The 13302-nt window shown below is 40.7% G+C and overlaps 2 protein-coding genes across 2 annotated transcripts in view; one reads left to right on the top strand and one right to left on the bottom strand.

The window, feature by feature from the left end:
• The window catches only part of PEX3 (peroxisomal biogenesis factor 3), a 6440-nt gene extending 2842 nt beyond the window's left edge, over positions 1-3598 (top strand). The window contains exons 5-8 of the mRNA XM_009873876.1: positions 270-340; positions 1148-1270; positions 2661-2757; positions 3165-3598. Of these exons, the coding sequence (XP_009872178.1) occupies positions 270-340; positions 1148-1270; positions 2661-2757; positions 3165-3248 (375 nt within the window). The 3' untranslated portion in view covers positions 3249-3598. The remainder of the gene's footprint in view (positions 1-269; positions 341-1147; positions 1271-2660; positions 2758-3164) is intronic.
• A 1454-nt stretch (positions 3599-5052) lies between these two features.
• Positions 5053-12772, bottom strand: FUCA2 (fucosidase, alpha-L- 2, plasma). The gene is made up of 6 exons (XM_009873877.1): positions 12526-12772; positions 10570-10909; positions 9444-9654; positions 7947-8137; positions 6612-6720; positions 5053-5216 (listed from the first exon to the last, which is right to left on the bottom strand). The coding sequence occupies exons 1-6, from the start codon at positions 12770-12772 to the stop codon at positions 5076-5078; spliced, it is 1239 nt and encodes a 412-aa protein (XP_009872179.1). The 3' UTR covers positions 5053-5075.
• Positions 12773-13302: the final 530 nt, after the last annotated feature.

Consider the following 13302-nt stretch of genomic DNA (forward strand, 5'->3'; position numbering starts at 1 on the left):
GATCAGGCAGCACATGGGGACCGAAGCTTGGTGTTATCAGCACCACGCTCTAACTGACTGAGCTAACACCGGCACCCTACAGTGACCATTTAAAAGGAAAATTAGAACAAAAATTGAAAAGAATCTGATTTACTACAGTGAGTCGTTTCTTTTAAATAGATTTGACTTACACATCTTGACTTATTCCCATGGTATAGAACTCTCCTATCTTATCGTAACAATTGCCAATATATTTCTTACTAAATACCATCTGTGTTTGCTTTTTCTAGGCCTGTGGACTCACAGAAAGAGACATTGCTACAATTAAATTACTTAATGAAACTAGAGATATGCTAGAAAGGTATAGAGAAATGTCCTGTATTTATATTAAACTCACAACTATTGTTTATGTAAGACCTTTAATTTAATATAAAAAGCTGTTGACTTTCACTTGCAAAATGTGACCTCTCTGCTCCATTAAATTTTTATATTCATGAATTGTAGGCTGGGATTTTCAAAATTTGAGAGCTGTGAAGCTCATTTATAAGAAATAATCCTGCCTTAATGAGATCACCAGGATGTCCCTTCCCGTCAGACCCCCCTATCTCTTTCTCACCTTTTCTGTAGTTAGGCAGGAACAGAGTGCTTCTCTTCTGCTCAAGTAGGGTAAACTGAGTGTAATTCTATTGGATTTACTTGCTTTGATAAAATGAACACCAGTTTTGGCTTATCAGAATTTATTTTTAATGTGTGGTTTTGAGAGTGGCTGTATGCTTCCTTTTACCACAGAGCTACTGCAGTGTGGATTCTACAATAGACCCTGAATTTCAGGGAATTGAACCAAATGCCAAACTATTCTTGTAGTACAGCTTTACAGATCTGAGGCATTTTAAAGATAAGTCCTGTCTGTGTTATTACTTGGTAAGAAAGAGAAGTGAGGAATGCTTTATCTTTATTTGGGTAGAGTTTAGGTTGTTGATGAGCTAGTGGTGAAGTTACTGGGGAGCTACTCTTTCTTGAGGTGGCCATACTCACAGCCTTTTGTCTGGGTCGTATGTCTTCCCTTGTGGGAGGGACATCTGTAGTGCTGAATACATGCAGGGTATTTTAATTGGAAAAAAATAAATTCCAGAAGTCAAACCATTATTTTCTTTTTTATTTTCCCCAGTCCAGACTTCAGTACGGTTTTGAGCACATGTTTAAATAGAGGATTCAGTCGACTGCTGGACAATATGGCAGAGTTTTTTAGACCTACTGAACAGGACCTCTCCCAGAATGGCTCTGTAAATAGGTAAATGGTTTCTTTTGTTGTGGTTCTCATGTCAATAATGCTTTGGGGTTCATGGTGAATTCCAGAAGAGGCCACTGATTTTCCTGCTTCCTTGAAGTTCTCGTGCTGGAAATAATTCTGCTTCTTGCTCTTCAAGAATAAATAAAGTTTCCTCACTTCAGTGCAGCAGACCCCTAGGAGCATTGCATGTTTCTTCCCACCCATGACATCACTAGAATTTACATGAGGTATCATTCCCACCATTTCCTGCAGACCTAAAAGTAGAAATTGGAAGCCCTATACCTTCCTAGAGGGTGGTAAGACACTGGAAGAGGTTGGCCAGGGAGGTTGTGGCTGCTCCATCCCTGGAGGTGTTCAAGGCCAGGCTGGGTGGGGCACAGAGTGGTCGGATCTAGTGGGAGATGTCCCTGCCATGGTGGGAGTTTGGAACTCGATGATGTTTGAGGTCCCTTCCAACCCAAATCACTCTATGATTCCTCTTTTTCCCTGAATGCTGTACAAGCAGACTGCCTGTCTAGGTAAGGAGGATGTACCCCACTGCTGGTGGTGACCACCGAAAGCTGAACTGCAGAACCTCCCTGCCAGCCATGAGAAAGGAGCCCGGTCCTTGCAGGCAGCTCCCCCATTTGGTGATGGTTAGGGCAGTTCTAGAGGAGGTGGGCAGCGTTACCATGATTCTCCGAATTCATGTAGCCAAAGCACCTGCGGAGCTTTAGGTTCATTGCTGGTACACTGAAAAAAAGATACCAGTGTTCAGGATCTACCTCTTCCTAGAAGACTGTTCAAAAATAGCTTTTTCTCTGACAGTAACTTTGGGTTTACATAGTGCGGTCAGAGTGTTACGAATAAAAAAGCTGAGTTCAGATCCCTGAAATTTGATTTCCAAAATACTAAAATTAAAACCCTGAAGAGTAACTGGGTTTATGTATGTTTATTTTAACAACTGATGGCTGTCAAAGAGTAATGTTTTTATTTAAATATATACTTTTTATATCACTTAAAATATCCCAGTGCAGTTGTAGTATTATGTAGTTTGGCTAGCTGTCCTAAGCCCGGCTTAGAGTTTGAAGTAGCATGAGATTTTAGACCAGCACTTCTCACAACTGTTCACATAGACACATGTGTAAAGGCTCTGGCTAAACTGTATTTCTTCTGCATGAGAAGCAAGCGTGAAACTGTGTGTAATTGCAACAACCACTGAAATTTGCTTTGGTACTTCTCTATATTAAATTGGAGACTTGGTAGGGGAGAAAAACTTCAGCTGCACATTTTAGTTTGAAAACTTCCAATTCTTTTGTAAAAGTAATTATCTACAGTTGTAATAATCATAGTTTAGTGACTTTACTACTGTCAGAGCAGGTCTAAGTTAATAGTTTTTGTCCTCTTCTAGTCTTTCCAGTGTCAGTCTTCCTTTAGCCAAGATAATTCCAATAATAAATGGACAGATCCATTCAGTATGCAGTGAAACACCCAGTCACTTTGTTCAGGTAAGAATCTCCTTTATTTAAAATATCCTAAGTAAAGATTTGAAATGAATGTTGTATATTTCTTCTTAAGAATGTACTTCATTCTGTTTAATTTCAAAGGCTTTAAAAAAAAAGAAGAAAAAAAAGTAGAAAAAATTGGCATAACTTAAACTTTTTGTAAACTTGCATCTTCCAAACCCAGGCTGTTTCTCTAGAACCAATTCCCTCTGCTAAACTGTGCGGAAGCACAAAAGGGTCTCTTGCCTTGGTTCTCTTTGCAGTTCTGCTCACAGACCTTTCTAGAGAAAGTTTTACATCTTGTTGGGAGCACCAGGTGTTTTTCTCATAGTGAATTATGAACCACTGCAACACCAGAACAGTGGTGGATGTGTTTGATTAAGCAAATTTATCTTTTAAATTTCTTCCAGGACCTGTTGATGATGGAACAAGTGAAAGATTTTGCTGCTAATGTTTATGAAGCTTTTAGTACCCCTCAGCAACTAGAGAAATGAACTGCACATTTATAGGACTAGACCATGTATTTATAACAAATCCCTTGTGACTGCTGATGAGACTTGGGTTAATTTTATAATGGTGTAGGAGCGGTAGACCAGCAGAAAGAACACTCTGAAAAAAGTGGGAGTGAGCCCATATTTGTTCTGATAGAATTCTGTTTTCAAGCACCCATTAAAAATACTCTTGTTGAAAGAATCATTGTATGTAAAGACTTTTCTATGTTAGAAGTGCTTAACTCTTTCATAATTCATTTGATTATTTTTATGACAGCTGGTGGCAGTATTACAAGTTATGAAAACACCCATTTGTTTGCCTGGGGTGTAACTTTTGGAAAAAATTAATGATAGTTATCTCAGAACAGCACAGGGTAGCAGAATGAAGTGAGGCTTTTTTTTTTTTTCCCTTTCAGATTTTTCTTCTTAGAAAGGAATACTCCTTTTATTTCCTTAACTTTAAAAATATTATTATTCCAAAGAGTCTCTCATTCTCCAGACAGCCTTTGCCAACTGATGCACGTTCCTCTTGAACTGATGTGGGGGAGCGCTCTGTTACTTAATACTAAAGGAATGTGGATTTTTAGAAGTTCTCTCGTTTATGCTGTTCCAACAGCTACACTGTACACATTAACTTGTAAATATTTTATCTTAATTTGTATTAATTTTGAGCCCAATTGTCTGCATTGTAATAAAAATATTTTAATGTAACATTTGTGCGTGTATTAACATTACTAGCAGGACAGGCAATAACTTCATGTGGCCAAGCCCTTAAAATCTTACACAGTAATAGTTTTATGCTTCTTAACATTACTCGGGAAATACAAACCTTTGGTCTCTACACTGAACCAAGTCAGGCTTTTTGTTGTCCTGTACCTCCCCTGCTCTGCAAACTTCACCCTGCAGGTCTGCTCTCCCTACCCAGCCTGACACACGATGAGTTTGGGAAATTCTCAAGTTGGACATAACCTACTTTCTGCTTAAAATTTGACTCTGCCAACGCTGAGAATCCCTAGCAACTCCTGATTATTTTTCTTTGTTTTAAAACAGTTAGTTATGGAAGGCTATGTTCCAAAGAAGGCACCTTGGTAACTGTATAAAAACAATGGCTGTAAACAAGCACCAGCTTTAACCATGTAAAATTATATGAAACAGCAAAAAACACCCCTCCCACTTTACTTGTATCCCAATAATGGATTGAATTACTCAAGAGTAGGAACATTTAAAATTAATGACTTAATCATGATGACAAATGAAGATGCACATAGGCACTGCCTCCACATGTGACAAATTTCTAACCCTTACAGGACTGTTCTTGCAGATCCATTGCCCTGCTTGGCTTACACTACCAGCTGTCTGTTGCATACAACTGGAACACATTCATTCTTTTCTCCAAAACTGACAGTTTTTACTGTACAGTTTTGTGGAACTTACATTTCTCGCATTCAAGAAGGTATACATCTGACTGACTGGTGTGCACTTCAAGGCTGGCTTGAGCTAGCTTTGTTCTTTCTCACAGCTTTTACAGTCTAATGTCTATTTGTTTGGATTTTTGTCCTGGCAAGAAAGTGACTGAAAAAAAATGCAGAGAAAACAAGGTAGATGCTCAGATTTTTCACAAAATTTCAAAGAAACAAACTGAACACAGTGCTTCAGCCATGTAGTGCGAGGCTTCAGGTGAGGCTGATTCCATCCCAGCCTTTAACAGCTCACCTTTCATAAAAAAAGTGACCTCGTTGATGGCTCTCAGTCAAGCAAGTGAGAGCTGGAAACCAGTGATCAGAAACTCGGCAAAACTCCCACATTCCCAAGGCTCCAGCAGTGCATGGCTCAGTTTATGCCGGTCAGCTGTAAAGTCCAGCCCCACTGACAAGGCATTTGCTGAGGAGTTAATTGAGGTAGAGCTATAATGATTCCCTTTTCTCCCAGTGCAACCCATTTCAGCAGTTCTTTGTAGCCAACCAGCTTGACCTGAGATAGAAACATAGTCCATCATCAGAACATTGCCTTCACGAAGTGCCTGTAATTGCAATATTGACAAAATACAATCCAGTTATGCTTAAATGCCACCTACCAGCCAAATGAATGGTAATTATTAAACATAATGGAAATACACTTGCTAAGTAGGTGTGTAAGTAATAAAGCTAGTAATGGTGGGTCTTGAGGAGTACTTAGGCCTGTATGTAACAGGCACCTAAACATTTTGGGGAAGTATTTGAGACGGGATTTGGGTCTAAGCAGGGTTCTAGGTGTCACAGCACACAGCTTTGTATCACCTGTTTCTGAAATGTCTGTTTCCTGTGGTGGAACATGTAGGCTTGAATGAGCATTACTGTTTCTTACAGAGCACAGCCAGTATCTCAAACAAAGCTGACCTGAAGAACCTCTCCACTAAACACACACAAACAGGTTTTATGGTAAGAAAGACTTTTACAGCAGCTGGTGAAATGCTGAAAAATAGTGGAGCAGCTGAAGACTAGTCTCTACTGCCGAGATGCCTACATCACTTCTGGAATTACCTTCTTCATTCTCACAGAGCTCTCTTGGCACTAGTTAGATTAATTTCATATGAAACTAGACTAGAAGAGGCAGTCCAGAAACACCCTTAATGCATTTCAGCAGCTACTGGACATCCAACACAGGAGACCAGAACAGAGCTAAGCCAAACTGAATCGTCACCTTAAATGCAGTGTTGATACCAAGCCCTAAGCACCAGCTGTTCTGTTCCCACTGGGTTACAGTACTTGCTGGTGTAGGTGCGGCACCGGTGTCCTCAACTTCTGACCATCCCTTGCTGCAAGACATGCACCTAGGGTCACGCTGACTATTTAGCCTCCCTGGGCAACAAGAACCTCTTTGTGTGCTTGCCATTTGTGCAAGGCTTTGACCTGAAACTCCTGCACCATGACAGCAATTACAGTATCACCAAAGTCACAGGGATGGTCTATTGATAAAGGAGGGTCGTGCTGAGTTAGAGCCTACACAGGAGACAGGACGGGCAGCACAGGTTTTTTCCCAGCTGTCTGGCCTCTTCTTATGATCCTCAGTTTACAACCTAAAACATATCCCAGCAACAATTCTGTCTGACTTTGTTTGCTGGAGAACAAACATCCCACTGAGAAGACTACGACAAGGAGCCCCCAGAATGAAAGCAAACATTTTACTGGGTTTCTTCCAACATACTCTGTCGTAAGAGCTACAGATTCCCAAAGATGCCAGAAACGGAAAAAAAAACATGATGGAACATGACAAATCCTAGAGGGGATTTTCTTCAGAGTCTGTTCATTTCTTGCACCATGTGTTAAAAGCTTTGCTGTTCTAAACGGGAAGGTGAGGAGTGGGTGTGTGGGGAGGGGTGTGTTTTACCTGTGTTTCTCCAAGCTTAGCCTGTGGCTCACCGAGTTCCAGAGTCCCAGAGATAGGCCAGTTAAGGAAGATAGCATTGACTCTGCCTTCTCTAGGGCTGAAAGTATACCTGGTTGGAAACGGGGAACAGAAATGCATGTCAGTTTTTCCTTGTAAATTTCCCGAAGTGATTATATAGAGTGTTTTCAAGACAGGAAAACTTCGCTTGAAAAGGCAGCCGTAATTACATTTTCACATACATAACCATCTATTCAGACAATTTATTCCCTTTCTGTACTGTTCCTTGAAAATAATATTCCAACTACAGGTAAAGGAGACTGTAAAAGAACTGGATTCAGAGGTGAACATCTGTAGTAACTTTAGGAAGCATATAATGACTCTGCTACTCAGCCATATAGGAAGAAGGTATTGGCAGGGCAGGGGGAAATCATTAACAGGTAATTTTTACTTATAATCAGAAAAATACAGTAATTCATATCTATACACAAACATACAGACATTAACAATTAACAAAAGTATGTGCAACACTAAAGCTTCCACCTTGCATAGGTAGTCGGGGTTGGTTTTTTTCAATTAATTTCAACAGACATTATCTACAGTATGTCTTTGCAAATCTTGTGGCATACACGTGAAACATCCCTCCCTCCTTCCTTCATTTACCTACAGATTTTTATTACTCTTGGGAGTGGTTTTACTAAACAGTTCAGCACTTCAAGGCTAAAGCCAGTCAGTCAAATATTACTGGGAACAGGAGTCAAAAGGCCCACTGAGGCAGAGAAGACGGTCAAGACCAAACGCGTGGTGGATCACTGAGGCATTACAGCTGCTATGAGGCACAAAGGCAGAGGAAAGTCCAGAGACTGGCTGAACATAGGCACCAAACAATTGCTGTTAACTTCCCATGCATTTTTACCTTTAAAAGAAACACAGAATATGCGGGCTTGCTTTTTAGTTTCTCTCTTGCCTCCTTCTCTCTAAACAGTGACATCGAATCTTCCTTTACAGATAAACACTTCATAGCAGTTTTGTATTTCTGGATTTATATTGGGGTTTTTACAGTTTCTGTTCCCAGTTACAATAAGAAGCACAAGATCTCTAAGGAAACGCTTGCAACCTTCCCTTTGGCCTCAGCACCATCCCAAAACTATGCTCTCTGAAGCTCATCACCTACCTACAGTTTTAAACACGCTTTTATGTGCAGTTACTTAAACTTCTTCACAATGTCAGAACTACGCTCGTGATTTCTGTGGCATCAAGTCTTTAAGACTTAATTTCTAAGCTTCGCCTGCACCACTGCTTCTTTACACAGCCGACGTTTTGGCTTTACAGCCTTACCACACGTCTGGCACGGCCGTGTCGTTCTGCACTCTCCAAGGCTTCGTTCCGTAGATGGCTTCTCCGTTGACTCTCAGCCAGGCACCCACCTGCCTCAGGCGTTCCTCAAACACAACAGCGATGCGACCGTCATGAGTGGGCCCAATGTTCATCAAGAGATTTCCTCCACAAGACACTGTTTCTACAAGTTGCTGAAATGTTTTTAAACACATACACTGAGCATATGGCTACGGCTAATGAAATCATACATTTGAAGTACTTTCTAAATCTGCCACGCTGCTTCAGAGCGATGAACTGAACGAGTTATGTTACTGCTGCATGTTTAGACTTTGGGGGTGATCGCAACATTCAAGCCAAAAATTAATTTCCCATGAAACACAGCTCTGCCATCAATTTTTATGGCAGGAAACAGCTCAAAATACATTTTTTTTTTGCACCAATACGTCTGCCTGAATCTACATTAGAGTCAGATCCTGCAACCTTTTAACGTTTCAACTTCTGCAGGAATTTCATGAGGGTTTTACAAATGAACAGATAAATGATTTCTCTACGTGAGAGGAGGATAAGGCTATAGGTGCCACTTCATTTCTACTCAAACCAAGAGAAGCAACTTCCTTCTTCCTCTGTTTGATGCTCTCCCTATGTTGAAGAGACATCTGTAAAACAGGAGGAAGCTTTCTACAGTCCTGAAATATTTGTGTGTACATCCACACTGCCCTCCAGAGATCACGGACTGAGATGCACAAGTCTGAGGAACAGACAGCTGGAGACCAAGTTACTGAATGAATTTAAACCTTCTGCCTCTGAGAAGAGGTTACTTCGATTTGAAGTTATCTTTTACAAGGACAAGTTTGTCAATCTGAAGTTATCTTTTACTAGGAACAGATTTTGATTAGCAACAGTAACAACCTTCCTCTCATTAGCTGACTTTTGCAATTAAATGCATTTATCTGAAAGATCGACCAGCCTTCCTTTCATCTGGTTTTCCTAAGGTTCAAATCTTTTTTTAAGGGAATCAGTGTTCCATTAATACCAGCTCTTTGCATCTGCGAGTGTTTATCTGTATGTCTGTAATACATGTGTTGGATTTTTTTCTTTAAATGGATTGGGATGAAAGGAAAGTTCCTCACTACAAGGTGAAAAGACTATTAGGGGCTTCACTGTTTCCAGCTAGAAGGGGCAAAAAAGTGTAGCTTCAGTCAGGACCTCTGAAACTGCAACTGCTTGTTTATCATCAACTCAGAGGTGCAGTTACTAGAAAAACTTAGTAGGAAAGGTAATCATGAGACTATCCAGTTCAGTCTTGGCCAGTTACAGTGGAAACAGCTTCTAAGTAACAGCGTAAATTTTTAATACGTGATTTTTTCTTGGCCATTTCTATAAAATTAATACGAATTACATGGACATTCCACACTGCCAGTGTTAGGCTGCAGACGAACAAAGCGATTTAGTATTTCATCCACTCATTGTTCAATTAAATCCATTGTCCCACTGTACCTTCACTAAGTCCTCGATTGTGAGGTAATCATCAAGCTGTGCGTCCCTCCTGTACCCCCAGGAACCCTTGTCGATAGTCATGCAGTTCTCCCACTTGTGAGGCAGGAGGTGGCCGGGGTTGTACCGGTCACTGCAAGTGTAGAAGCCGCCATGCCTGCAGATGCTGCCGACTCCCCAGCGGTCATTGCTCACAACTGTGTCCCGGACTGGACTGCAAACAGAGAAACTTTATGATTTTTATTCTATAAAACGCAATCGCACCCAGTGTAATCCTTTCCCACACACATCCCTCCCACAAACTAATTTATTACAATTAGATTAAGTGTTGTTTCAGCAATCCTGTTCTCATACTTCGCTAGCAAAAGGTCCAGGTTGGCTTTTTTTAGGGAAATATGCTCCAGACTTTCACAGGAGGTGTGCCGGGAATCAGCCTGCACTTCACATTCACTGCCAGATGTTCAGTCTGCAATGACAATGCACCTGTATTCTCAAATTATCCTGCCAACCTGTTTGTCTGTGCAGCAGACAATACTTAGGGAAGATTATATTTAGGCAGAATAGCCAATACCATCTTAGCTGATGAATTTTCAAATGTGCTTTAAAAATATGAAACAGTCTTTTTCTAAAGGAAGCTCTGATAAGTTCTATTGTTCTCTACAATTACCTTAAAGGAGGTTGTAGAAAGGTGGGGATTGGTCTGTTCAACCAAGTAACAAGTGACAGGACAAGAGGAAACGACCCCAAGTTGCACCAAGGGAGGTTTAGATTGGATATTGGGAGGAATTTCTTTACTTAAAGGCATAGTTTCAGGCATTAGAACAAGTTGCTGAGGGGAGTGGTGGAGTCCCCATCCCTGGAGGTATTTAATAGTCGGGCAGACATAGCGCTGAAGGATATGGTTTATCTGAGGACTTGTCAGTGTTACGTTAATGACTGGACTAGATGATCTTTAAAGGTCTTTTCCAGCCTAGGCGATCCTGTCAAGACCTGGATTCTGTATTTCAGGAAAATTAATATTTAGTTAAGTCCTTGTAAGTAGAGGTGACAGGTTACACAAAATATGCAGAAAATGAGACAAAGTAGACACAGAGCAGCATTTCAGATAAAGAGCTAAACCAGCACGTACCTGTCATTATACAGCCAAGCCAAGAAACCAGTACTGTTCCAGTAAGTATCTGGAGCATTTCCGTCTCCATCAGACCAAATTATTTCTGGTTGGTACTTGGTGACAATTTCATAAAGTTCTGGCAATGATTTACTGGTTGGAAACTTCCTTGTCTTAAAGACATTGGTGGCATCCTCAAGGAAGAGAGGATTAAACCATTCGAACAGGGAATGATATAACCCAAAATGCAAGTCAGTCCTAATTCTAACAGATGTTGCTAGTTCAGCCACAAGATCTCTCTTTGGTCCCACATCAACAGCGTTCCAGTTCCAAGAATACTTGGACCCCCACAAAGTAAACCCTAAAAAGAGAAAAATTTAAGGATAAGAAAGGGAAGCAGAAGAAGGGAAGTTATAATTCCTTCTTCCTATAAATTAGTTTACAAATGTGTTACAAAAAAATAAATAGAACAAAAATCATGTATGCAATAATACTGTTATCATGGTATAAAGTATGGCTAAATCTCTTTATGCACAATGACAGTAGTCATAACATCAGAACACCATGCCACATGTTTATCTTTTTTTTTTTATACATACACATATGCATTTATATGTTCCAGTTCTGTACTGCTTACGATAATTATTCTTTCTCCTTAATTATTCATTCCATTCATATGTCCCAATTAAATTAACCAAAAATACAGCAACTTCCAAGGTATCTGCATTTTTGCTGAATGTATCAAATGTGAACTGTGAGTAAACACTCAACAACTGGAAGATAAAATGCTTTCCCAGTTTGCATTCGAAGACTATTCTCCTCCCTTCTGCTTACATCTTACACAAATGTCAACTCTTCATTTATCTTGACATTTAAAAGAGCTCAATCAACTGCTTGGTACATGTGCAAAAGCAGAACGCAAATAGTCCTGAAACAGCTTTTAAAAATATCAGCACTAAGTATCAGGAGGGATTTAACGTTTGGGACATGCAGTAACCTAGCACAGGCACTGACACGCACTGCCGCTCTACAGACAGACCACTGCCGGAGGAGCTCCACTCTCACCTTCAAACTACTTTATAATCATTGCCTAATAGATCTTGCAATATTTTTGTAATTGTATAACCAAACAAGCTAAAAATTCACACCCAAGGCCACAGGACTGACTAAATGAAACATGGCTCTTTTGAAGTCCCTAGGAATCGCACCACAGGCACCACCAAGACCAACGTTTTACGTGTCAGAGCCAAGACTAAAATTCAATAGTTACGAGCGGTCGGTCTTGAACCCACATCTCCTCAAAGACCAGCAACGTTCACTACGTGTACTGTCGTACTGTATCTTAGTATTTTATGCTTTCTTTGCTACCATATCTCCTTCCAACCACTTTCTTTTTCTTTACTTTTCTCTGCAAAGCATCTTACAATTACAGTGCCAAAAATCAATTGTGCCCATCAAGTTACAGACTTGGTTCAAAGCTTTGGCTTCTCTGCACCGCATCAGGAAGAGCTATACCCTGTGTACATTTCGAGCTCTGAAGCTGACTCCTGGAACACACTCTGGTTTCCTTGGAGAAACCTGTGGAGCTCCTTAACTGGCCGTACATGGCAACTCTCCACACATTAAACAGTGTAGAATCCACTTCTGTGGTTCCTTGAGCAATAAATTGCACAACAACAAAAAACAAATCATGGCTACTGTGGGAAGCTCAGCTGCACCCACCGCTTCAAGCTGTCTTACCTACAACAAGAGAATTATGGCACAATCTCTTATTCATCCTATGCAAGCTTCATGGCCATAGCTTTTGTGTAAGTCAGGAAAACATATGCACATTTCTCAGGTGGTTTGCTTCCTGATTTTAGCAGGTAAGCCTTCCTGGCTTTTCCTATCTCTCTTAGCAGGCAGGAAAGTCACTTGGATTTTCCTTCTGTTGACAGAAAGGCAACAATTACCAACACTCACAAACTTCCCACTTACCTTCATGATGTTTTGAAGTTAAAACAACGTATTTTGCACCTGAAGCCTTTAAAATATCTGCCCACTGGTTGGGATCAAAGAATTCTGCTGTAAATAGTGGCCCAAAATCTTCATAACTGAACCCAGGTGGGTAATTTGCCTTCATAAACTTCACATAGGGTGTTCTCTTTTCCTTCTGCCAGTACCACCTACAAAATACAGAGCAAAACATGTCTGCTGGTATACTTTTAGTCAAGAGGATTGACATCATCGGTTCCTATCTGAGTTCACACTGAGAGAGGCACTGGAGGCATGTGACACATTATCAGATATTTCCTTTTCACGGTCCTCTTTGCCCACGCTCCACATCCTTCAAACACTCCACTTTGGAAAGGACCCACTGCTCTAACACGCAGCTACACATCTGCCTGCCTACCAGTGCAGACAGATTTAGGAACTAGAAGGAAAAAACAGGCTGATGATCTCTTTTTGCATCGCAACTGGCAAACACAGGGACAGTTTCTATCCTGTGCTTCCCTCACGTCAGTGACCTGTATTGACACTATTCCAACTGGCTGAGTCCACAGCGACACTTGGGGCTTTGCTCTGTGATCCAAGGGTGGTTTCACACCATCATCAGGGGCAGAGATCATAAGTCACCAATAAGGCACTATTTATTTTTAACCTGCTCCATCCTTCCCCTTACCACATAAACAGCCTTGTTGCTGGAGACCTTCTAGCAACAACATATGTTATGACTGCGAATACTTTTGGAGAAAAGCATCTGAAAGCATTCAT

The sequence above is a fragment of the Apaloderma vittatum genome, unplaced genomic scaffold (assembly GCF_000703405.1).
Source record: "Apaloderma vittatum isolate BGI_N311 unplaced genomic scaffold, ASM70340v1 scaffold13877, whole genome shotgun sequence".
Classification (NCBI taxonomy): Eukaryota; Metazoa; Chordata; class Aves; order Trogoniformes; family Trogonidae; genus Apaloderma; species Apaloderma vittatum.

Coding starts and splice junctions, on each gene's coding strand:
- FUCA2 (XM_009873877.1), bottom strand. CDS start 12,772: ATGTCAATCCTCTTGACTAAAAGTATACCAGCAGACATGTTTTGCTCT. Junction 10,910..12,525: donor AACTTCAAAACATCATGAAG/GTAAGTGGGAAG, acceptor TTCTCTTTTTAG/GGTTTACTTTGTGGGGGTCC. Junction 5,217..6,611: donor CTAAGCTTGGAGAAACACAG/GTAAAACACACC, acceptor TTTCTATCTCAG/GTCAAGCTGGTTGGCTACAA.